The 25,122-nt window shown below is 42.4% G+C and overlaps 1 protein-coding gene across 7 annotated transcripts in view; it reads right to left on the bottom strand.

Moving 5' to 3' along the window:
- Nucleotides 1-25,122, bottom strand: part of ttc28 (tetratricopeptide repeat domain 28) — an 886,755-nt gene that overhangs the window by 135,412 nt on the left and 726,221 nt on the right. For 5 of the 7 annotated variants that reach the window (XM_059988046.1, XM_059988048.1, XM_059988052.1 and 2 more), the window contains one exon: nt 6,164-6,307. In XM_059988046.1, coding sequence (XP_059844029.1) covers nt 6,164-6,307 — 144 coding nt within the window. The remainder of the gene's footprint in view (nt 1-6,163; nt 6,308-25,122) is intronic. The other 2 variants (XM_059988047.1, XM_059988049.1) reach the window with 1 other exon arrangement.

Genomic DNA, 25,122 nt, shown 5'->3' with positions numbered 1-25,122 from the left:
ATTCTTCTGCAATAATAATTTGTATGGGTGGCTGAGTGGAGATATGTCTCTACCAGAGGAGGTATAAGACACTCCTTCTCTCCGCTGGCCTGCAGGTCACCCTACAAATGTTGCAGCATCTGCTTAGCACTCTGATCAGGGTCATGTGAAGCCATGGGAGCAGGTGGTGGATGTTCATTTGTGCAGCTGGTCCATACTGCAAGTCCTGCTTACAGGCAGACAATCTTTGAAGAGTATCGATAATGGCTGGGGTCACCTGTCTTGTAAAGACACTGCCCAGAAGAAGACAATGGCAAGCCACTAATGCAGAAAAATTTGCCCAGAACAATCATGGTCATGGAAAGACTGTGATCACCTATGTCACAGCAGAAAACGACGACAACGAATGATTTGTAAAATATCAGGACGTTACTGACCTAGTGGGCAGATGGGCAGTGGATTATCTGGAGGATATTGATGGGAATGTGAGGAGAAAAGAAAGTGTAGGTTTAGAGGAGGGGTTCCCTACCTTTTTTATGCCACTGACCCTTACAATAAACCGAGTGGTCTGTGGACCCTAGGGTGGGAACCCCTGGTTTAGTGTAAATGGGTGCTTGATGATTGATGTGAAATCAGTGTCCATGTAGAGCCTGTTTTTGCATTGTCTGTCTTAATAATTTTACAAAACAGTATGAGTAGGTGTGCAACAAAGTGGGCTGGGAAACTGTACGTTGAATATATAGACTGCCAGGGGAAGAATGGGGTGACATTTGCTGTTTTTAGAAGGCACAGGTGTTCTGATCTGGCTTAATGATTCTCTGATTGATTACTGATATTTATTTTGCTCCCTGCATTTTAGAATCAGAATCAGAAATTTTCATATCATGGATGCTACAAACTTCACATTCATAACCAGATGCAAGATTTGTCTAAGGGCTTATCAAATATTGAGAAGGTTTTATCCATTCTTACTTCATTACCTTGTCCAATTTATTGCAAAGGAACATTATTCAAGTTCAAAGTCAAGCTTAATTATTATTCAATCATACATGAATACAGCTGAATGAATCTGTATTCCTCTGGGACCAAGGTGCAAAACATACACAGCACCTTCAAAATGTGAGCAAAAGATAACATAGTCATGCAAAAGAACACACACAAGCTTAGCTGTTGTGGCCACAAGTAAACTGGCATTTGAAATTTCTTTACCTGCTCCTTTACTGAGTAATTATACACTGTAGAACTTGGACTGAACATTGAAGTGACACTCAAGTACTACAAACGCCAGCAGCAGGCTTAGCACTGCTCTCGATGAGGAGGCTTACAATTGTTCACTTCAGGGTGAAGGAGGACGAGAGGTAACTTGATAAGAGCTGTATAAGATTGAATGAGGTACTGGCTTTGTGGGAGAAGCCAGAGATTGGTGGTAGATTTTGGGCCCCATATATCAGAAAGGATACATTGGAGAGAGTCTAGAGTCTAGATTCACGAGGATGATTCCAGGAATGAAGGGGTTAACATATGAGGAGCATTTGGCAGCTTTGAGCCTGTACTCACTGGAATGCGCGGGGATCTCATTGAAACCTACTGGATGTTGAAAGGACTAGATAGGGTGGATGTGAAGACATCTCCTGTGGTGGGGGCATTCAGAACTAAAGGGCACAATTGAAGGGCGACCTTTTAGAACAGAGGTAAGGAGGAATTTATTGGCCAGAGTAGCAAATCTGTGGAATGCTCTGCCACAGACTGTGGTGGAGGCCAAGTTTGTGCATATATTTAAGGTGGAAGTTGATTGTTTCCTGACTGGTCAAAGCATCAAAGGATATGACGAGAAGGTGGGTTGAGTGGAATCCAGGATCAGCTATGATGGAACGGGGGAGCAGACTCAATGGGCTGAATGGCCTAATTCTACTCCTATGTCTTATGGTCTTATAGATGGATGTCTCTCTGATTGAAGCCTGTGACTAGAGGTGTGCCACAGAGCTCAGTGCTGGGTCCATTCTTGCATGTCATCTATATCAATGATCAGGATGATAACTTGGTTAACTGGATCAGCAAGTTTGTGGATGACACCTAGACTGAGGGTGTAGTGGACAGTGAGGAAGACTATCAGAGCTTGCAGCAGGATCTGGACCAGCTGGAAAAATAGGCTGTCATTTTTTATGATTCTAAGATGATAAGAGGTACAGGTAAGGGGGACACCCACACCTTTTTTATGAACGGCAATGGGTAATATGAGAGGGCATGATTTTAAGACGTTTGCAGCAACATATTGGTGGATAGTCAGAGGTAGGATTTTACAGTTGTTGCTCCTTTCCACACCTTGTAGTGCATTGGGTGGCATTTTTGCCGTCTTCCTAGCATTTGACAGTTTTTTACAAGGCCAAGTTGCTAGCTCAATGCTCAACCCAGCACGGATGGAAAACATGCAAGGAGCTGGCCAGATTCGAACTCAGGGCTTCTCACCTCAAAGTCTGGTGCTGAAGCCACACCACCACTGGCCAGCTAAGATTGTACTTCGAGAGTGGAATGCATAATCAGTGAAGTTGGTGGTGGAGGCAGGGACTTTCAGATAGGCACATAGATGAAAGAAAATTGAACCCATGAGGGAAGATTTAGATTGATCTTGGAGTAGGTTAAGTGGTCAGCACAACATCATGGGCTGAAGGGCCTGTACTGTGCTAAGCTGTTCAATGTTCTATGTTAATCAGAGTTGGTGCAGCAATCTCAAGCTGAGAAAGTTTAAGTGTCCTGCAAACTATTGTATGTGCAATTAGAAAATGGGCCAAAGTGATACGGTACCAGCCAAGCAGATATAGTGTACTCTTGCTTAATTGTCATGCTTCCTTTCAAATCTGTTTATTTACAGCCAGATAAACTCTGCACAGCTGATGCATGACACACACAATATTTACACAGCTTTTTCCAACATTCCTTCATGCTTCAGGCCAACATTTGCTCCCTTTCCCTTGGTTTAGGTGACTCAGAGATGATGTAACTCACACTGCAGATAGGCAAAGAATTCCTTCATTTTGTGACCAAAGGCACCAGGCGAGGGTGTAAGTGACTTCTCTTTACATTCAGTGGCATCGCCATCACTGAATTCCCTACTGGGGGTTACCATTGACAGGAAATGGAACTGGTCTAGTCATATAAACACCAGAGCAAGTAAAAGGCTAGGAATCCTGCTGTGTGCAATGGAATACTCGCCACTCACCTGGATGAGTGCAGCTCCGTCAACACTCAAGAAGCCTGACACCATCCAGTAAAAGGCAGCCCACTTGATTGGTACCCCTTCCTCAAGCATCCAATCCCTTCACCATTGATGACCAGTTGCAACATCTATCTACAAGATGCACTGCAACAACACCAAAGTTCCTAAGGCAGCACCTTCCAGACCCACAACCACTAACATCTAGAAGGATGAGAATAGCAGATACCTGAGAACATCACCACATGGAAATCCCCCTCCAAGTCACTCACCATCCTGACTTGGAAACATGTTGCCATTTCTTCATTGTTGCTGGGTCAAAATCACGGAATTCTCTCCATAACGGCACTGTGGGCGTACCTACACCTCAGGGACTGCAGCAGTTCAAGAAGGCAGCTCACCACTACCCTCTCAAGAGCAACTAGGGGCGGGCAATAAATGCTGGCTTAGCTGGTGACACCCACATCCCGTAAGTTAATAGATATTTAAAAAAAGTAAAAGTAACCACTATCTCACAATTGACTAAGGACGTGGATATGTAAGGAGATCTATGGTTCTGCTAGTGAGATCACATGAGTATTTTCACTCTTCCATAAAATTTTTGGGGTTGCCTCTGTGAACAGCAAACAGATCAGTTTCTATAGTTCATATCTCCTGCCTTGTATAGAGCTACCATTTTAGGTGGCAGGGTGGAGATACATCTCTACCAAAGGAGGTGTAAGGCGCTCCTTGCCACCGCTAGCCTGCAGGTCACCCTTGGGCAAGGCACAACACCTACTTAGCGCCTCCCCCCCCCCAAACTCCTCAATCAGGATCATGTGAAATCCTGGGAGCAGGTGGTGGATGGTCGTATGAGCATTTTGTGCATATCACAAGTCCTGGTTATGCGATCACTGACGCAGACAATCTCTGAAGAGCATTGATAATGGCTGGGGTCCCCCACCTGGTAAAGACACTGCCCAGAAGAAGGCAATGGCAAACCACTTCTGTAGAAAAATTTGCCAAGAACAATCATGGGCATAGAAAGACCATGATCATCTATGTCATACGACATGGCACATAATGAATGAACAAACCTTAGTTTGCGTGAAATAAAAACTAAATTTTCTTTGTAATAATCTTGGTGATTCTTATTATTAAAGAGGAATAGATACAAGCTGGGGCAGCAGACAGAACAAGTCTATGAGAGGGATAGAGGCGTGTGCAAGGACAGCCTGGGTAAAAGAGGGGATATACCATCAGTACTTAATAAAGTGGCCACTGAGTTTACGTTTGTGGTCTTTTGCTGCTGCATACTGTCCACTTCAAGGTTCAACATGATGTGTGGTCAGAGATGCTTTTCTGCATACTACAGTGTGCAGAATAACATGTGGTTATTTGCCTGAACATCGTCTTCCTGTCAGCACCAATCAGTCTGGCCATTCACCTCTGTTTCTCATTAACAAGGCGTTTTCGCCCACATAACTGCTGCTCACTGAATGCTTTCTGTTTCTTGCACCACTCTCTGTAAACTCTAGAGGCTGCTGTGCGTGAAAATCCCATGAGATCAGCAGTTTCTCAGATACTCAAACCACCCCATCTGGCACCAACAATTATTCCATGGTCAAAGTCACTTAGATCACATTTCCTCCTCATTCTGATTTTCTCTCTAAACAACCATTGAACCTCTTGACCATGTCTGCATGCGTTTCTGCATTGAGTTGCTGCCACCTGATTTGGCTGATTAGATATTAGCATTAATGAGCAGGTGTACAAGTGTACCTAACTAAATGGCCACTGACTGTATACAAGATAGGGCACGTGCTGAAGAATTTCTCCAGGTAATACCAGCTGCTTCAGAAGTGTAAAAACAATAGAAGGTAATAGACTGGTGAGTCACTCGATTAATGCAGTACAGCAGTGTGAAAAGTGATTTTCATACTTGAAGAAATAATTTGAGGGAGTTATGTATGGAACTACAGAAAAAGATTGCTTCAAGAAACTAATCTGACCTTAGAAAAAGAAAGAGATGAGATCTGATGATCTGGCATGCAACTGCAACCACGGAGCTTCAACTCAAAGTAATTAGTAATTCACCAGGACATAATGCGAGTGCAGAATACGACCCTCAAGGAAAAATGCCGCGCATGAAGAGCAAAACCATAATAAATCTACAAAATTGCCAAGGACACACAAGCAATAGAAAACTGGGAAGAAACACAAGTTTTGCAGTAAAGATTGGTGCCTCATTTTTGGTAAAAAAAAATTGAACCAATCATTTTATGATTTTTAAAAATGCCATGGAAAGTAATCATCTGCAGACAGGCAGAGCAACTGATGGGGATCCAGGAACCGCAGCTTACATTGACAATGAGGTCAGGCTGTAGTTTTGGATGATGAGGAAATTTTGTATTTAAATTATACTGAAAAAAGCAGACGAATAAACAACAGTAATTTCTATACCAATGTACATGTCATGGTATTAATCATCATCATCATTATGTGCCATGCCACATGACACAGGAGATCATGATCTTATTCATGACCATGATTGTTCTTCACAAATTTTTCCACAGAAGTGGTTTGCCATTGCCACCTTCTGGGCAGTGCCTTTACAAGAGAGGTGACCCCAGCCATTATCAATACTCTTCGGAGATTGTCAGCCTGGCATCCGTGGTCGCATAACTAGGACTTCTCACGTGCACCAGCTGCTCAAACGACCATCCACCACTGGCTTCCATGGCTTCATGTAACTCTAATGGAGAGAGGACAGGCCAGCAGAGGGAAGGAGTGCTTGGTAGAGACATCGATCCACCACTCCACCTAAATGTATTAACACTCCGTGCAAATCACTTATTTCATTGCAGAAGTCTCTTTGCAAAACATAACACAATGTATTCTATCAGTAAATTACAAACTGTATAGCCAGTGAATTATAAACAATATGCAGCAATGCTGTGATTTTAAGAAAATACATATGAAACCCTTCCTTACCTATTGAAGAGGTTGTTCCTGCTGACCATTCTGAGGAATCCTGTTGGATCAGTAATGGACGTCAGTTTATTGTTTATCTCTTCGAACTGCTGATCAAGAAGATCTCCAGCCTCGCTCTCTGTTTCACTGTTTGAGCACATCCTACTGAAACAGAGATACCCACACTACATAAGCAGGTCGCAACACAACCGCTTCTGAAATCTTTTTTGCAAAATTGAAAGATATAAATCTTGCTTACAACAATAAACCTGTCTAAGTAAAAGGATTGATGAGCAAAATTTATGTGATCTGAGTGTTCATTTAGCATTTTTAAATAGAAGAATTACTGCCTTCTTAGCTGCAAGGTTAGAGTGAGCTGTAGAACACAGCATTAATTTCAATATTCACATCAATGACAGGTAATATCTTTCATCGCCATCTCTTTTGACATCCCCCAATACCTCTTAACCGTCAGACTGCACAAACTGAACGCTCTTCCAAATAAAAGGAACGTTAACAGTACAGCACAGGAACAGACCCTTCGGCCCACAATGTGGTGCTGAAGTAATGTAATGCAGCTGTAATCCCTTCTGGCTGTACATGGTCCATATCCCTCCATTCTCTGTATATTGTTGTGACTCTCTAAAAGCCTCTTGAGCACTTCTATCGTATCTGCCTTCGTCACCAACATCCCTGGCAGCATATTCTTTTCACTTTCACCCTGAATGCATGCTCCCTAGTATCCAGAGAAAAAAATACTGGCTATCTACTCTACCTATGCCTCACATAATTTTATAAACCTCCATTAGGGAGTTTTCAATGTATATATTTCATCAAATATTGGGAAGGGCTTAATTGTGCTGTGCTTTAAGTTCAATTCTCAAGCACAGACTCCATGCTTTCTCTCATAACTATCTTAAACTGAATCAAACTGCTTACAGATCTGTTGTCATTAATTGATCACAAAATGGGCTTCTGACGTCTTATCACCTTCATTACTGTGACCAATTATTTCTCTTTTCTCAACTTCAGCTAAATGCCCCTGCGCAGCTACTATAAGACTTTAAGACACAGGAGCAGAATTAGGCCAAGTGGCCCATCAAGTCAGATCCGCCATTTCAACCTGGCTATCCATTCCTCTCTCAATCTTCAAGCACTTATTCACCTCTGCCTTCAATGCAGTCAGTGACATGGCCTCCATCGCCACCTGTTGCAACAAATTCCACAGATTCACCACTTTCTGCCTAAAGAACTTTCTCCTCATCTCTGTTCCAAATAGATGTTCCTCTATCAGAGGCTGTGGCCTCTGATCCTAGACTCCCCCCCAAAGGAAATGTCCTCTTCACATCCACCCCGTGTGCTGAAGGAATTCTTTACATGCACTTACCTGCTTCACAGCTTCTCAGTTGTCCTGCCCTAGTATGGTGTCCTAAAACTTAGGATCATTAAACATTTTCTACTCATGTCATAAAATATAGTAAGACATATTGCCCTATTAAGCCTACATTTACAGATCTGCACTTGCTCTGAGTTGAAGTAACATCCAATTTTAAGTTTATTATTCATCTCCGTCATTATTAGCTGTGTTGTAGGACGTGGGCAATCATTGTCTTTCTATGACCATGATCGTTCTCGGCAAATTTTTCTACAAAAGTGCTTTGCCATTGCTTTCTTCTGGGCAGTGTCTTTACAAGACGGGTGACCCCAGCCATTATCAATGGTCTTCAGGAATAGTCATAATAACCAGGACTTGTGATATGCACCAGCTGCTCTTATAACCATCCACTGTTGGCTTCATGTGACCCCGATTGGGCGGCTAAGCAGGTGCACACCTTGTCCAAAGGTGACCTGCAGGTTAGCGGATGGAAGGAGTGCCTTACACCTCCTTTGTTAGAGATATCTCCAACCCGCCACCCAAAAAATTTTTATCACTATTTTCAAACAAATTGAATACCTGACAACACTCCAAAATTCCTGTGTTCCTGATCTCTGAAGCACCCTTAATTTAATTGCACTGCTAATGACCTGAAGCAGACAAATCCCTAGCTTGCAAAATCTCTTTCTAAATCCTCTTCAACATCTGTTCCTCCTTTTGTGATAATCCTGAAAAATTACCTTTTTAACCTAGTGTTTGATTACCTGGCCCAATATTTCCTCGATCAATGTGGCATCAACATTAAAAAAATGCAATAAAATCAAAATAAACCATCAATAAAAAGAAGCTGGGAATTTTTAGCTACCAATTCTGCCTTGATTTTCTTTTGCTGTTTTTTCTGCCTGTGATTAAAAGTTCGAGTGGCAGGCTGGACATCCATCTCTACCAAAGGAAATGTAAGGCACTCCTTCCCTCCTCTAGCCTGCAGGAAACCATTGGGTAAGGTGTATCACTTGCTTAGCCTCCCAATCAGCATCACGTGAAGCCATGGGAATAGGTGATGGATGGTTGAAAGCAGTAGGTGCATATCACAAATCTTGGTCATGCAAGCACTAACACTCGGGAGAAAATCTCTTAAGAGTATTGATAATGGCTGGTGGTCACCTGTCTTGTAAAGACACTGCCTATAAGAGAGTATTGACAAACCACTTCTATAGAAAAAGCTGCCAGGAACAATCATGGTCATGGATAGACCATGATCGCCAATGTTACATGACACATTATGATGATGTCATATGACATGGCACATAATGATGATGATGATTAAAGCGTATGAAAGCATGATGTAATTGTTCTGTGTTTATTTATTTACTTATGCATTCTGTAACTTGGTCACTTGGAGCTAACATATTGATGTATGTTTGTGCATGTCTGTATCTGTATATACTTGCATGTTTACGTCAGCCAATAACTGCTACAGAGAGCAGCTGCAATTTCTCCGTCAAATGGACAGAACTCAGCAAACTGTTACACAAACACAAACAAAGATCAGACTCATAATTTGAAAGGAGCTTGCGTTAGAAACTGCACACAATAAAAGAAAGTTCAAGATGGTGATTCTTAGATCAAATCAGAACTACTGGTTATGCAAAAATCTTAATGGAGGTAACTACAGAAACGCAAAAGGTATGGACCATAAAACATAGGAGCAAAATTAGGTCATTCAGCCCTTCGAGTCAGCTCTGCCATTCCATCATGACTGATTTAATATTTCTCTCAACCCCATTCTGTCTTCTCCCTATGAGCTTTGACACACTTACTAATCAATGCTGTAAAGACATATAATATCTGTGCACCTTAGAGGTCCCACATCTGAACTGAACTCACTCAATCCACTTAGCACTACTATTGCACAAAGCGAGATCATCTCAGAAAAGATCTGGATTCTCAAATTTTGATATTCATGTGATGGCATGAACTTCATCAGCATTAGACTTTATTTCACACAGTATGTAACTTCACAAACTGGCGTACTCATCACAGTCACTCCAGGGGTTTAATGATGGTTCAATATGGAATGCAGAAAGGTTCATCACCAGCCAGGAACTCAACTTCACCAGTCGTATAAATAGCATATCTACAAAAGCAGCATCCCGACAATCCTATGCAATGACTCACTCCTGATATTCCATAGACTTCCCACCACCTACACGGGCACATCAGGGATGAGATGGAATACTCGATGCATGCCTAAATGGATGCAATTCTAACTCCATCATGTTGCCTATATAATCCTGGTAAGCATCAACAATGGAATTGTACAATGAGTTCTTGCAAGTTTTTAAACACAAAGGCTGTCAGAGTTTTTATGGCATTGATAAGAAAATCACAGAAAGAAGATAATTTCCAATGCAAATGCAGAATTCACTTTACTTCCAAAAACACGCTAGTGTGAATAGGGATGGAGTGGAAGAAAGGAGAAGGGAGAGGGAGAGGGGAAGAAAGGAGAAGGGAGAGGGAGGGGGGGGAGAGAGGGGGAGAGGGAGATGGAGAGTGAGAGGGAGGGGAAGAGGGAGGAGAAGAGGGAGGGAAGAGGGAGTAGAAGAGAGACTGGAAGAGGGAGGATCAAAGTTTTGGGAGAAGCAAGGAAAGGGGAAAGGGAGGGGAGATGGAGGGGGAAGGGAAGGAGAAGGAGAAGGATTGGAGGGAGGGGTGGGAAGTGGGAATGGAGAAGGGTTAGAGGTAGGGATGTGGAGGGGAAGGGTATGGGGTGGTGGTGAGGGATGAGCAGGGGATGAGAGAGGGAAAGGGAGGGGAAGGGTCAGTGATTAGGGAGAAGCAAGAGGAAGGAGAAAGGGAAGGGAGGTGGAGGGTGAGGGAGAAGGAAGGGGAGGGGAGGGGGAGGGAGAAGGGTTGGAGGGAGGGTTGTGGAGGGGAAGGGAAGGGATGGGCAGGGAATGACAGGGAGAAGGATAAGTGGTGGTGGAAGTGCGGTAGAGTGTGAGCAAGTGTGAGAGAGGGACGGATCAGTGATGAGGGAGAGGCAAGAGGAAGGGAAAAGGGAGGGGAGCTGGAGGGTGAGGGTGAAGGAGAGGGGGAGAGAGAGGGAGAGAGGCTTTGGCCCGAAACATCAACAATACTCTTTTCCATAGATGTTGCCTGGCCTGTTGAGTTCCTCTGTTCCTTAGATTTCCAGCATCTGCAGATTTTCCCTCATTTGTGAGGGTTTGCTGAGAAGCAACACTGCTCAAGAAACTCCAGGAAATCAAGGAAGAAGCAACCTATTATATTGACACCTCCTTAAGTGTTCATTCTACGATCTGCAATGCACTCTGGCTGAAGTGTATATGAGGTTCAAATGTTCAAACATACTTGAATATTTCGGTGAGATCAGCCAGGGCAGCCTGCATATGAGGATACTGATCTAATTTGGCAAGAACTCCATTCCTTCATCAACACCCTGGATCTAAATCCCAGAACTCACTGCACATCAGCGCTGTCGGAAAAACTTCACCTGGAGCGTTCAAGGTGTTTCATCACTATCTTCTCAAGAGCAATTAGAAATAGACAATAAATCCTAGCAACACTCACATTTATTTCTTTCAGCGGGTGGTTGTAATATTAAACTAATAATGCACAGCCAGCTCCTTGTGGATTTCTTTTTATTTCCCTAGTTTTTGCCTGAGCTACTGATGATTTCAGCAGCAGATTGGGTAAGGCAGTGTGAAATAGAAGCAATGACTCATAAGTTAAAAGTGAGACTGAATGTAGGAGACGATGAAGGGTTGCAAATTCAAATTCATCTTAGAGAATAATAAATCGGTGCAAATACTCATGTAGAATCAACAAAGTGCAGGATGTTGATGATATGTGGAATATTACAGAGGCCAAGGACAATCGACCTAACTTAGTGAAAAAGAAATGAATCTAATATATAGAACATAGAACATTACAGCACAGTACAGGCCCTTCAGCCTACAACGTTGTGCCAACCTTTTCATCTACTTCAAGATCAATCTCACCCTTTCCTCCCCAATAACCCTCCATTTTTCTTCCATCTAAGAGACTGTTAGAAGTCCCTAATGTATCAGCCTCTGCCACCACCCCTAGCAGTGTGTCTCATACACTCACCACTGTCTGTGTAGAAAAAAAATCTCACCTCTGACATACCCACTGTACTCTCCTCCAATCACCTTAAAATTATGCTCACCCATCCTAGCCATTTCCACCCGGGGATGGGGGGAAGGGGGGGAACCTCCAGCTGTCCACTCCATTTATGCCGCTTATCATCTTGAACACCTCTATCAAGTCACTAGTTATTCTTATTTACTCAAAAGAGAAATATTTGTGCAGAGAGCATCTGTAATTCCATGGGGGCAGTTGTATGAGTGACAGAAGACGGCGACTGCATGGTCGTTTAGTTGTGAGGATACATGTGGAAGTTGGCCACGTGCAGCTGACTGACTTGGTTAAAGTCCAGCGCATGGTTGAGGAAAAGAAAAGAATGATGACAAATCCTTCAAGAAGTACCGGGGGGAGCATTCTTATTGACCGCATTGCCATCTGGTATGGGGGGGGGGGGGGGGAGGCAGGTGCAGTGCAGCTACAGAAGGTCAAAATATGGGCGACACAAGGCACAGTAGCACATCGCTTTACAGTGCGGGCGCTCTAGGTTCAATTCCCGCTGCTGCCTGTAAGGAGTTCGTACGTTCACCCCAAGAGCATGTGGGTTTTCTCCAGATGCTCCCATAGTCCAAAGACATTGGAAGATTGGAAGGTTAATAGATCACTGTAAATTGCCCTGTGATTGGGCTCAGATTAAATTGAGGAATTGCTGGGCGGTGTGGCTCCAATGGCTGCAAGGGCCTATTCTGCGCTGTACCTCTGAATAAATAAATAATCTTAAAAAGAGTTGTCAGGTCCATCATGTGCACTGGCCTCCATAGCATCCAAGATATTTTCAAAGAGTGATACCTCAAAAAGGCCGCATCCATTATTAAGGACTCCCATCTTCCAAATCTCATTGCTATCATCAGTAAGGAGGTACAGAAGGCTAAAAGCACACACTCAACAATTCAGGAACAGCTTCTTCTCCTCTGCCGTCCAATTTCTGAATGGAATTGAGCCCAAGAACACTACCTCACTTTTTTAATTTTTATTTTTTCACTACTTATTCAACTATTTTACATATACTGTGCCTATAAAAGGTATTCAAACCACACCCCCCATCCTGGGAGTTCTCATGTTTTACAACATTGAATCACAGTGGATTTAATTTGCCTTTTTTTAAAAACTGATCAACAGAAAAACTCTTTCATGTCAAAGTGAAAACAGATCTCTACAAAGTGAACTAAATTAATTTCAAATATACAAGGGGTGATTGATAAGTTCATGGCCTAAGGTAGAAGGAATCAATTTTAGAAAACCTAGCACATTTATTTTTCAACATAGTCCCCTCCTACATGTACATACTTAGTCCAGCGGTCGTGGAGCATAAGGATCCTTCTTTGGAGAAGTGGTCTACAGCAGGGGTGATTGATAAGTTAGTGGCCTATGGTAGAAGGAGATGAGTTATTAACTTCAAACTTTCTGCATACCCACTCAAAGAGTCGAATTGCACATGCATGTAACCAGAGAGTCTCGGACCTCCCGGCGGTCCACAGCAGGGGCAATTGATAAGTTTGTGGCCTAAGATAGGAGATGAGTTATACAGCTCTCATTACATGCATGTGCAGTTCAACTCTTTGAGTGAAAACGCATTAAGTTTGAGGTTAATAACTCATCTCCTTCTACCGTAGGCCACGGACTTATCAGTGCTGTACTTGGCTTGCACTAAACATGTTCCACGACCGCTGGACTAAGAGTGTAAATGTAGGAAAAATAAATGTGCTAGGTTTTCTAAAATTGACTCCTTCTACCTTGGACCACAAACTTTATCAATCACCCCTCGTAAAACACAAAATAATTGATCACATTCGCATTCACCACCTTCAAATCAGTATTTAGTAGATGCACCGTTGGCAGCAATTATAGCCTTGAGTCAACATGGATAGGTCTCTATCAGCTTTGCATACTGTGACATTGCAATTTTTCCCCATTCTTCTTTACAAAATTGCTCCTGTCAGATTGAATGGGATTGTGACTGAGCAGCCCTTTTGAAGTCCAGCCACTAATTTACAATTGGATTAAGGTCTGGACTCTAACTTGGCTACTCCAGGACATGAACTTTGTTAGTTTTTAAGCCATTCCTGTGTAGCTTGGGATCTTTGTCTTAATGGAAAACAAACCTCCTCCAAAGTCACAGTTCTTTTGCAGACTGCATTGGGTTTTCCTTCAAGATTTCTCTGTATTTTCCTGCATTCATTTTACCCTCTACCTTCACAAGCCTTCCAGGGCCTGTTGTAGTGAAGCGTCCCCACAGCATGATGCAGCCACCACCATGTTTCACTGTAGGGATGGTGTGTTTTTGATAATGTGCCCTACTTGGCTTGCGCTAAACATGGTGTTTAGTCTGATGGCCAAAAAGCTTAATTTTGGTTTCATCAGACCATTAAACCTTCTTCCAACTGGATGCAGAGTTTCCCACATGCTGTCTGGCAAACTCTAGCCAAGGTTTCATGTGGGTTCTTTTCAACAGTGGCTTTCTCTTTGCCAGTCTCCCATAAAGCTACGACTGGTGAAGCACCCAGGCGACAGTTGTATGTGAAGTCTCTCCCATCTCAGCCACTGAAGCTTGTAACTCCTCCAGAGTTGTCAGAGGTCTCTTGGTGGCCTCCCTCACTGGTCTCCTTTTTGCACAGTTACTCAGTTTTTGAGGTCAGTCTGCTCAAGGCAGACTTACAGCTGTGCCATATTCTTTCCATTTCTTGATGATTGACTTAACTGCATTCCCAGAGATGTTCAGTTACCTGGAAATTTTCTTGTATCCATCTCCTGACTTGTGCTTTTCAATAACCTTTCTGTGGAGTTGCTTGGAGTGTTCTTTTGTCTTCATAGTGTAGTTTTTGGGAGGATACTAAGTCATGAGTAGTTGGATGCTCCAGATACAGGTGTATTTTTACCACAATCCATTGAAATACACAGGTCTCTAAAAACAGATCTCCATTTAACTAATTATGTGACTTTGAAAACCATCTGGCTGCACCAGTGATGATTTGGTGTGTCATATTAGAGGGGGTAAATACTTAAACAATCAATTATTTTATGTTTTACATTTGTAATTAATTTAGATCACATTGTAGAGATCTGTTTTCACTTTGACACAGAAAGTCTTTTTCTGTTGATCGGTGTCAAAAAAGCCAAATTAAATCCATTATGATTTAATGTTGTAAAACAATAAGATATGAAAACTTCCAAGGGAGCGGGGGGGGGGGGGAATCCTTTTTACAGGCACTGTACATACACTTACTGTAATTAACATTTTTCTATTATTATGTATTGCATTGCACTGCTGCTTCAAAAACAACAAATGTCATGATTGTGATTCTCAGGAATTACCGCTTCTGAGGTGGGAAAAGAAGGCATTGCCGGTGATACTCTGAACATGAAAAGAACTCAGAGCATCAGCCCACTGAGATGGGCAGCAGAGACCAGTGGTAAAGGATGCTTTAATCGACCATTTCAAATGCTGCAGTGGTTTTGAAGGGAAACACATCTCAGTCACAACATCAGTTGCTTGTGACTTTCCTTTTCAGCAACCCTGCTTGCGGATTGGGTTCATAAATGGCTCAGTGATAGGAAGCTGAAGGTGATGATCACAGGGTCGAGGTCTGTGGTGTGCCACAAGAGTCAGTGTTCAGACCTTTGTTGCTTGAAAATTAGTGTAAACAATTTGGATGTGAATATACAAGTTGTAATTAGTTAGTTTGTGGATGATATTAAAATAGGTGTTGTATATAATGTAGGAGGTTATGAAAAATCAGGATCAGGTTTAACATCACCGGCATATGTCGTGAAATTTGTTAACTTCACAGCAGCAGTTCAGTGAAATACATGAAAAATAAATATAAAGAAAAAAACTGAATTAGTTAGTATATATATTATTAAATAGTTAAGTTAAAATAAGTAGTTCAAAAAAACAGAAATGAAAAACGTAGTGAGGTAGTGTTCATGGGTTCAATGTCCATTTAGTAATCAGATGGCAGAGAGGAACAAGCTGTTTTTGAATTGCTGAGTGTGTGTCTTCAGGCTTCTGTACCTCCTTCCTGGTGATAACAATGAGAAGAGGACATGTCTTGGATGATGTGGATCCTTGATGATGGGCACCACCTTCCTTGAAAATGTCTTGGATACATTGGAGGCTAGTGCCCACGATGGAGCTGACTAATCTTACAAGCTTCTGCTACTGACTTCAATCTTGTGCACTAGCTCCGCCACACCAGATGGTAATGCAGCCAGTCAGAATGCCCTCCAAGGTGCTTTTGCAAAGTTTCTGAGTGCTTTAGTTGACAAACCAAATCTTCACAAACTCCTGGTGAAATACAGCTATTGTCTTGCCTTCTTTATTGCTGCATCTATATGTTGCATCCAGGTTTGGTCTTCAGGAGGAGGACCTTGATTACAGGGGGATCTTCATCAGCTAGAGATATGAGCTGAGGATTGGAAAATGGCTTTCAATCCAGCTAAGTGTGAGGTTTTGCAAACTAGAGTAGGACTTGTGCAGTAAATGGTAGAGCTTAGTGGAGCATTATGGAGCAAAGGGACCTAGGAATGGAGCTATCTAGTACTCTAAAGGCAGAATTCATGAGTAGATAGGCTGGTGAAGCAAGCATCCGACACACTAACTTTCATCAGCTTGCACTGTGAGAAAAGGCTTCGGGAAGTTACGTTGCAGTTATATAAGACAGTAAGTAGTGAGGCTGATCTTGGAGAACTGTTAACAGTTTTGATCAGCATGTTATAGGAAATAAACTAGAAAGAGTACAGAAAAGATCTACCAGGATGTGTTGCTGGCACTTGGGAACCTGTCTTCAAGGAGAGGTTGTGTGGACTAGGCTTTATTCCTTGGAACATAGGAGATTGACGGGTGACGTGATAGAGGGATATTAGATTATGAGCAGAATAGACTGTGAAAAAAAGTCTTTTTCCTGGAGAGAGGATGCTAAAAGGCCGCATAGATTTAAGATCAGAGGTGAGAGATTTAAAAGAAGCATCAGGGACAGCTTCCTCACACAAAGAGTGGTGAGTATTTGAAAGAAAAGTTCAGGCATTAGCAACACCTAAAAGCCAGCTAGATACGTACATGGATAGGAGGGGTTCAGAGGACTATAGGCCAAACAGACACAGATGGGACTGGCTCACTGGGCAACACAGTTGGCATGAATGAATTAGGCCAAGGGGCTGTATGACTCCATAGTTTCATAACATAATTTCAGACCACGTTGGGAGAAGACCTGCTGTGAAAGCCTCATACAAACAATAGCAGGAAAGATGAAAGTAGCTTTCGAGGTAATGATCTGCTTTCAAGCAGGAAAAAGTAGTTTTTAGAAGTGGCAGCAACAGATGGGTCAAGGTGCTTTTTATTTTGCAGTGGAGTGAATCTCAGAAGAGGGCAGTACTCAATGAGACCACTTACAAATTCAGCATTGTGATGCAAAGTCAGAGTGAGGTCGAGAGGAGTCGGAGTTTGAGGAAGTAGAATGCACAAAAGTCGGAGCAGAGGAGTTTTGGAGTCCACCCACCCAAACCAAGAGCGAGGTTGGATCGATCTAAGTGCTGGGCCGATTTGGAAAGGTCGGGTATGGGCTGGAACATGCAACATGGCGGCATAGTCCAGGCCCAAAGCGCATCAAAGCGACAGGGCCCGGGTTCCAGTATGGGGGACAACCCAGTGCTTTGACAGCTTAAATACTGGGCCAGGTGGATTGAAAAGGTAGGGTGTCAGGACCGGAGGCAAGGGACGAGCTGGTTTTTCTCCGACATGCTTACTCTGCACTCCTTGATCCTGAGGCTGTGGTCCTGCTCTGGCTGCTCTGAATTTCGTGTCTATAGACTCACTTTCAGTCTGAATGATGTTGCTTGTTCTTATTGCTTGTATGACTTGTGCTTTTTTCCTCTCTTCCTCTCTGCCCACTGGGTGTTGGTCTTTTTTTTTTATCTGGGTTCTTTTGGGTTTCTTGTTTAGTGGCTGCCTGTAAGTAGACCAATCTCAAGGTTGTATAATTCATACATTCTTTGATAATAAATGTACTTTGAACTTTTGAAGACAAAGAAATTGGGTTGGTCTAAAACAAAGCTTCTTTTGAGAAAGATCTAATGATAAAATTTCTGAACATTGACGTACAATGGAATTCCCTCGAATACATACAGTAATTATGAACGGTTATTAAAGAGAATGTGCTACCGTGTCTTAATAACCATACTTGGATGATTCATCCACAGCTTAGTAGCTTAGCTGCCTCTGACCACAGCTGCATCACATCACGATAAATCTGCTTCTCAAATGTCAAATCCATTAAAAACAAAAAAATAAAAAATAAATCCATGGGACTATCTGCCCATTGTTTATTTAGACATTTTAAATTCTACAGCTCCACATCTGTTGGACTCTGTAAACTGACTCATAGCTGAACTTCCAGCGGCCATTCCAGCAATACCCGTGAATGCTGAAGTGACCACGTGGGGTCAGCAGTCCTGCAGAAATCTTAAATTAACCCATTAGTGATCATTAAACGAAAGGTCACATCTGAAGTTATTATTGTTAAGCACATTTGGTTAACCCAATATTATTGTTTGTCTAGTAAAGCTTTTGAGGCACATACAAAACCTCTATCAATTCTCAAAGGAAGAAGGGAGATTTACATTTACACAGTAGCTTATACCCTTCATATAATAGAGAACTGCATTGAAATGAAATGACTATAGTCAGTCATCCTGCACCAACTGTGTCCTATGGACTTAAATGAGTTAAAAAAAAATAAATAATGAAATTTGTGAGGAAGAGGTGGAATGTTGCAGAGGGCTCCATGCAGATAGATCATAGAAAAATAACGGACAGGACCAGAAATTAATCAAAAATAAAGTTGGAAAGGTGATCCAGAGGATTATAATGGTTGAATTTATAAGATTATTAAAACTAGAATCCGGGGTCGGCACAGCAGTGTAATTGTTAGGACAACACTTTACAGTACCAGTGCTGCTGTCTGTAAGAAGTTTGCAAGCTCTCCCTGTGACCATGTGGGTTTCCACTGGGTGCCTCTGGTTTCCTCCCTCAGTCCAGAGACATACCAGTTAGCAGGTTAATTGGTCACTGTGAACTGTCCCGTGATTAGGCTAAGGTTCAATCAGGGGTTGAGGACTGGAAGGTCCTATTCCTTACGGTATTTCAATAAAGAGATAATATAGAATGCAGAACATGCTGTAGCTAAAAACGAATCCATCACAAAACCACATCTGGAATACCATGAGCATTCTGGGTACCAGAATGTATTGGCCTTGGAGGAACACCTTGAGTTACTAATGTCACATGGAATATTGCACACAATTTTAGTATCTGTACGTATTTAATTTACTTTCAGTGGAGACAACTCACTGGGGTAGTTCCCAGGATGAGAAGAATATCCTAAGGTATAACACCAAGGTCAGATCACGTATTTCATGGAGAATTATTAGAAAGCATTCATTAAGGAAGCAGGTGTACACTTCAAATAGCCACTGATAAACTCCAGCCTCCAGCTTCCGGCCTTCACGTGTGCCTTAACTACTAAACCCAGTGGGAACATTTCCCAAGAGGAAAAGGTGGGCTAATGGCACCTTAAACCAGTCACCAGGTGGATTGGGGCTTGTCAGCATCTAGGAGATGGAAAACTCTGATCTCAAACCTTTGCTTTCTTGCAGCTATAGCCATTGATGGGGAAGGCTTCAGGAGTACAGGCAGTCCTCGGGTTACGTACGAGTTCTGTTCCTGAGTCATTTTAAGTCGGATTTGTACGTAAGTTGGAACAAATACATCCAGTATTATTTAGCTTCAGTTAGTCAAACGTTTGTCTTAGTATACAGTATATATTTTACTTTTCTATGCATATAAAACACTAAAGAAATGTATGTATTCCAATAATTAAACCACTGTGTTGCTTAGTAATAATTGTAGCTTTCATCAGGGCAGGGCCTTTCACATGCTCCATTATTCTCACTTTATTCTTTAAAATTGTTCCGGTTGTTGAGCAACTGTAGCCTAACACTTTTCCAATGACCGATGGCGTTTCACCTCTTTCCAAACGCTTTATTATTTCCACTTTATTTTCAATCATGATTGCTTCCTGTCAATGGAACAGAAACATTGCGGGCGGCAGGTCCCGAGCTCCGCCGGCTCCCGAGGTCCGCTGGGTCCTAAGGACCACCGCACTGAGACAGGCTAAATGGGACAAGTGGGGGCTGTGCTGGGTTTGGGTATTTGATCATCCACAATATTCCGTGTGGGAATTTAAACTGGAGGTGGCAGTGCTTTTTTTATGAGGTCGAGTTGCAAGCTCGACATCAACCCGGCACGGATGGTACGGGAGTCACTGGATTGACATCAACCCAGCACGGAAGCAGTCTGTCACTGGATCGAACTGGGAAACCTCCATTCTCCAGCCCGGCTCTGATCTCATTGCGCCACCAGCCGACCGGAATGGGGGGGGGGGGGTGCAGGGTCAGGGTGAATCTTACTAAGAAAAATTTAAGCTAAATACAAAGTTAAACACTCAACACAGTGTCAACAGCAACAACTTAAAATGGCGGATGGCAATGCAATCCGACTTAAAATGGCGGATAACGTTCTCCTCCCTCGGTTCGTAAGTACGGGTTGTCCATAAGTCGGACGTCGTAACTCGGGGACTACCTGGAAACTGCGAGGGAAAAATCCAGAGCTGGAGTCCCTAAGGCAGTCCTGCTGGACTGGCTACTCCAGCAGGGCCGCTGGTGCCAGACTGTATCAGTCCCTTCCATTCCTTTGGGTTCATTAGATGCTTGGAGAAGGGGAGCTTGCTAGATGGGCAACAGCTTGCTATCCACATTGTACTGACCTTGCTTCCATATCTGGACAGCTAGGGTGCAACATCCAGGGTCCACCCTGAACACTGGAGGCCTCACTCAGTTGAAAAGTAGTTTGTCATTTTTATACCTTTTTAACTGCTTCCATGAAACCGGTTAATTCAGGCATCCACTTAACTGGGTCGAAATGTACTGGTCCTAATGTGTCCCAATTCTTTCCACCGTATTTTAAGGGCTTAATATGGTGGAAAGAAGAAAACTAACTTGGCAGTTTCTGGAATTAAGAAACAAAACCTTTCAATTATAGTCAACTTTTTCCGGTATGAGGTCAAAAAAATATTTTTAGATGTAAAGAGTAGTAGAGGTTTAGTAGTTAGTTGTTAATTTAAATATAATTCATATTTAAGTATAATAAGTAATTTAAATATTTTTTATAATTACTTTATTAATAATAAATAATAAATGTATTTGGAATATAGGGATCACTCCTAAGGCCAGAAATGTTTGCACATTCCCCAATGGCCTAACATTTCATTCATTATGTGCCATGTTGTATGACATGGGCAATCATGGTCTTTTAATGACCATGACTGTTCTTGGCATATTTTTCTGCGGGAGTGGTATGCCATTGCCTTCTTCTGGGTAGTCTCTTTACAAGATAGATGACCCCAGCCATTATCAGTACTCTTTAGAGATTGTCTGCCTGGTGTCAGTGGTTGCATAACCAGGACCTGTGATATGCACCAGATGCTCATACGACCGTCCACCATCTGCTCCCATGGCTTCACGTGACCCTGATCCGGGTGGGGGGGGGGGCTAAGCAGGTGGTATAAGCTGCCCAATGGTAAGCTGCAAGCTAGCGAAGAGAAGCTTTACACCTCCTTTGGTGGAGACATATCTTCACACCACCATCCAAATTATGTCTTTCTATTGGAAGCAATCCTCCATTCATTGAGGAAGCAAGATTTAAAAGTTAGACCCAGCAAGGATGGATCACTGATATATTTCAAAGTCAGGACAATGTGTTGCTTTAGGGGAATCTCAAAATGGTGGTGTAACAAAATGACACTCTGCACATGCATATCATAGCATACTAACCAGTATCAAATCGTGTGATAGAGTGATTGACAAGAATTGCTGAGGAATAACAAATGATACTGAAGTTCACCAAGGAAATCTTCTCCTAAACAACAGAATGATCCCAGATTCCACAAATGGATCACTAACCGTCAAATTACTAACACAGATGACGGAAGTGCAGAAGTAAACCATTCAATTTCTGCAGGAGCTGTGCAAGAGAACAAAAGGCCATCTGACTCTGACAATTCATCCCCCCTCCCCGCCCCCGCCACACTGTCTCCTGGAGATAAATCCAGTTAAGACTGCAAGAAACAATATAAGATCATAAACACAAGAAATTCTACAGATACTGGAGATCCAAAGCAACACACACAAAAATACTGGAGGAACTCAGCAGGTCAGGCAGCACCTACAGAAATGAATAAACAGTCAATGTTTCAGGCTGAGACCATTCTTTCGGGCTGGGAAAGAAAGGGGAAGAAGAGTGGAAGGAATCTGATAGGAGAGGAGAGTGGACCATGGGAGAAAGGAAAGGAGCAGAGGACTCAGGGGGATTTGACAGATGGGAAAATGGTTAGAGTGGGAAATAGAAGAATAGGGAAGAAGGAGGGGAAAAAAAACAGGAGAAATCAATGTTGACATCGTCTGGTTGGAGAATACGAGATGTTCCTTCCTTCACCCTGAGAGTGGCCTCATTGCGGCAAAAGAGGAGAACATGGACCATGTCAAATTGGGAATGGGGATAGAAATGGTTGGCCATCAGGAATTTCCACTTTTGGAGGATGGAGTGGAGGTGCTCAACAAAGTGGGCCTTCAATTTATGTTGGTTCTTACCTATGTAGAGCAGGCCACATTGGGAGCACCAGACACAATAGGCAACTCCAACAAGTTCACAGGTATAGTGTTGCTTTACCTGGAAGGACTGACTGGGACCCTGAACAGAGATAAGGGAGATAAAGCAGATGTAGTAATTCTTTTGTTTGTAGGGAGTTGTGGCAGGAGGGAGATTAGTGGAGAGAGACAAATAGACAAGAGTATCATGGAGGGAGTGATCAATGGGGAAAGCAGAGAGTGGGATGGAGTAAAGTTGTGTTCAGTGGTATGATCCCATTGAAGATGGTGGAAGGTGTGGAAAATGATGTGTTGGATGCAGAGGTGGTAGGGGAGCAAGGGGAACTCTTTCCCTGTGAAGGCGGCAAGAAGATGGGGTGAACACAGATGTCCAGGAAATGGAAGAGAAGCAGGTGAGGGCAGCATCAATGGCAGAGGAAGGGAAAGCCCATTCTTTGAAGAAGGAGGACATCTCTGATGTCCTGGAAAGGAAAGCCTCATCCCCGGAACAGATGTGGCAGCAACGAAGGAACCGAGTAAGGGGAATAGCATTTTACAGGAGACAGGATAGGAACAGGTATAGTCAGATAGCCATGGGAAACGGTAGGTTTATAAATGATGTCAGTAGATAGTTTGTCTCCAGAGATGGAGACAGAGAGGTTGAGAAAGGTGTCAGAAATGGACCAAGTGAATTTAAGGGCAGGGTGGAGTTGCAGGCGAAGTTGATGGATGCATGAACGAGCACCAATACAGTCATCAGTATAGCGCGGGAAGGGATTCTGTTCCAGTTTGTTTCAATACCACTAAGAATTTGCATCTCTAAAAGGTTTAAAAATGAAATCAGGCCCAAGTTCTCCAATCTCCCCTCAACATTTTTCTACAACAAAAGGGGTTAACTTTGTGGATCTTGTCTGGATTGTTTCAAGGGCTCTCAGGGTTTGTGTTATTGATTACGAACGAGAGCCACTGAAACACCTTTTTCCTAATAAAGGAGAATAATCCCACTGCTTTAAAAATGCATTTGTGAAAAATAGAGAAAATGATTACTCCAAGTTATTAACTAATGTGAGATATTAGTCACAACCAATTGATCATAGTGATTGTGGCCACTCCACTTGTCATGTTAAATCAACCAAATTGGAATAAAGTGGCAAACCACAGATAATGAGAACACTACCTTATCAATTGTGGGAAGCAATATCATAAAATTCAATTCAGAACAATGAAAATTAATGAAAATCAGCAAAAACATAAGAATAAACCTATAAGAATATGTCTCTTGATGATCACCTTTTTTTCTGAAAGCCCAAATCCGAGCAATCTGGAAACCTTCATCTCACAGTTAATCGAATTGAAAGAAAAATGATTGAAAATTTCTATAAAATAAAAGCATAAGATTGAAACTACACAAACTAAATTATCTCCTTTGCTATTATGAATAAAAGATAAGCAGAATCTGATAAATGTCCTTTAATTTACTGACATAATCACATTTAATACCATAGGAAGAACTTTTGTATTTCAAAGTAATATTTGAGCTCAGTGGGGAATCGTCGTCATGAGTCAAGCAATTACATTGAACATAACACAGTGCAGCACAGTACAGGCCCTTCAGCCCACAATACTGTGCCAGAGTTTTAACCTATTCTAAGCGCAATCTTACACTTCCCTCCCTCATGACTCTTAATTTTCCTTTCATCCATGTGCTTAGCTAACAGTACCTTACGTATTTGCCTCTATCACCACCCTGGCAACGTGTTCTACACACCCAACACTCTGTTTAAAAAAACTACCTCTGACATCCCCCCTATAGCTGTAAAATTAATCATGGGAACTGGCCTCCATAGTATCCAGGTCATGCTCAAGGAGCAGTGCCTCAGAAAGGTGGTATCCATCATTAAGGACCTCCGCCACCCAGGACATGTCCTCTGCTCATTTCTACCATCAGGGTGGTGGGTCAGAAGCCTGAAGGGAGACTGTCAGTGATTCAGGACCAGCTTCTTTTACTCTGCCATCCAATTTCTGAATGGACATTCAATCTATGAACACTAACTCACTACTTTTTATTTCCTATGTTTTTGGCACTACTTATTTTATTTAACTATTTCATATATATATACTGTAATTCAGTTTTCTTTTCCTCTCTACTATCATGTATTGCATTGTACTGCTGCTGCAAAGTTAACAGATTTCTCGGCATCCACCATGATATTAAATCTGATTCTGTCTGTAGCTGATTCTCCAAACACCTTAAAATAACGATGCATTGTTCTAGGCAATTCTGCCCTGGGAAAAAGTCTCTGGCAGTCCACTCAATCGACGCCTCTTATCATCTTGTACATTTCTGTTAAGTCACCTCTCATCCTCCTTTGCTCCAAAGCGAGAAGCCCTAGCTCGCTCAACCTATCCTCATAAGACATGCTCTCTAATCCAGGCAGAATCCCGGTAAATCTCCTTTGCATCCTCTCTAAAGTTTCCACATTCTGAGGCAAACAGAACTGAACACAATAGTTCAAGTGTGGTCTAATCGGTATTTTATTGAGCTGCACCATTTCCGGCCGCTCCTGAACTCCACTGAAATGTTAAAACAGACATTTCATATTTATTCTTCAAGGATTACGAGTTTAGCACTTTTACAAAGTGTTCCTGTATTCATCCCATTACAGGAATGAAATACGACCAAAGAGGTTACTCTAAGTTTATCTGTTGCCTCAGGCTACTG

Source organism: Hypanus sabinus, chromosome 13 (genome assembly GCF_030144855.1).
Source record: "Hypanus sabinus isolate sHypSab1 chromosome 13, sHypSab1.hap1, whole genome shotgun sequence".
In the NCBI taxonomy this organism is placed as follows: domain Eukaryota; kingdom Metazoa; phylum Chordata; class Chondrichthyes; order Myliobatiformes; family Dasyatidae; genus Hypanus; species Hypanus sabinus.
The sequence above is the reverse complement of the archived record's forward strand: the minus strand, read 5'-3'. Positions and strand labels throughout refer to the sequence as shown.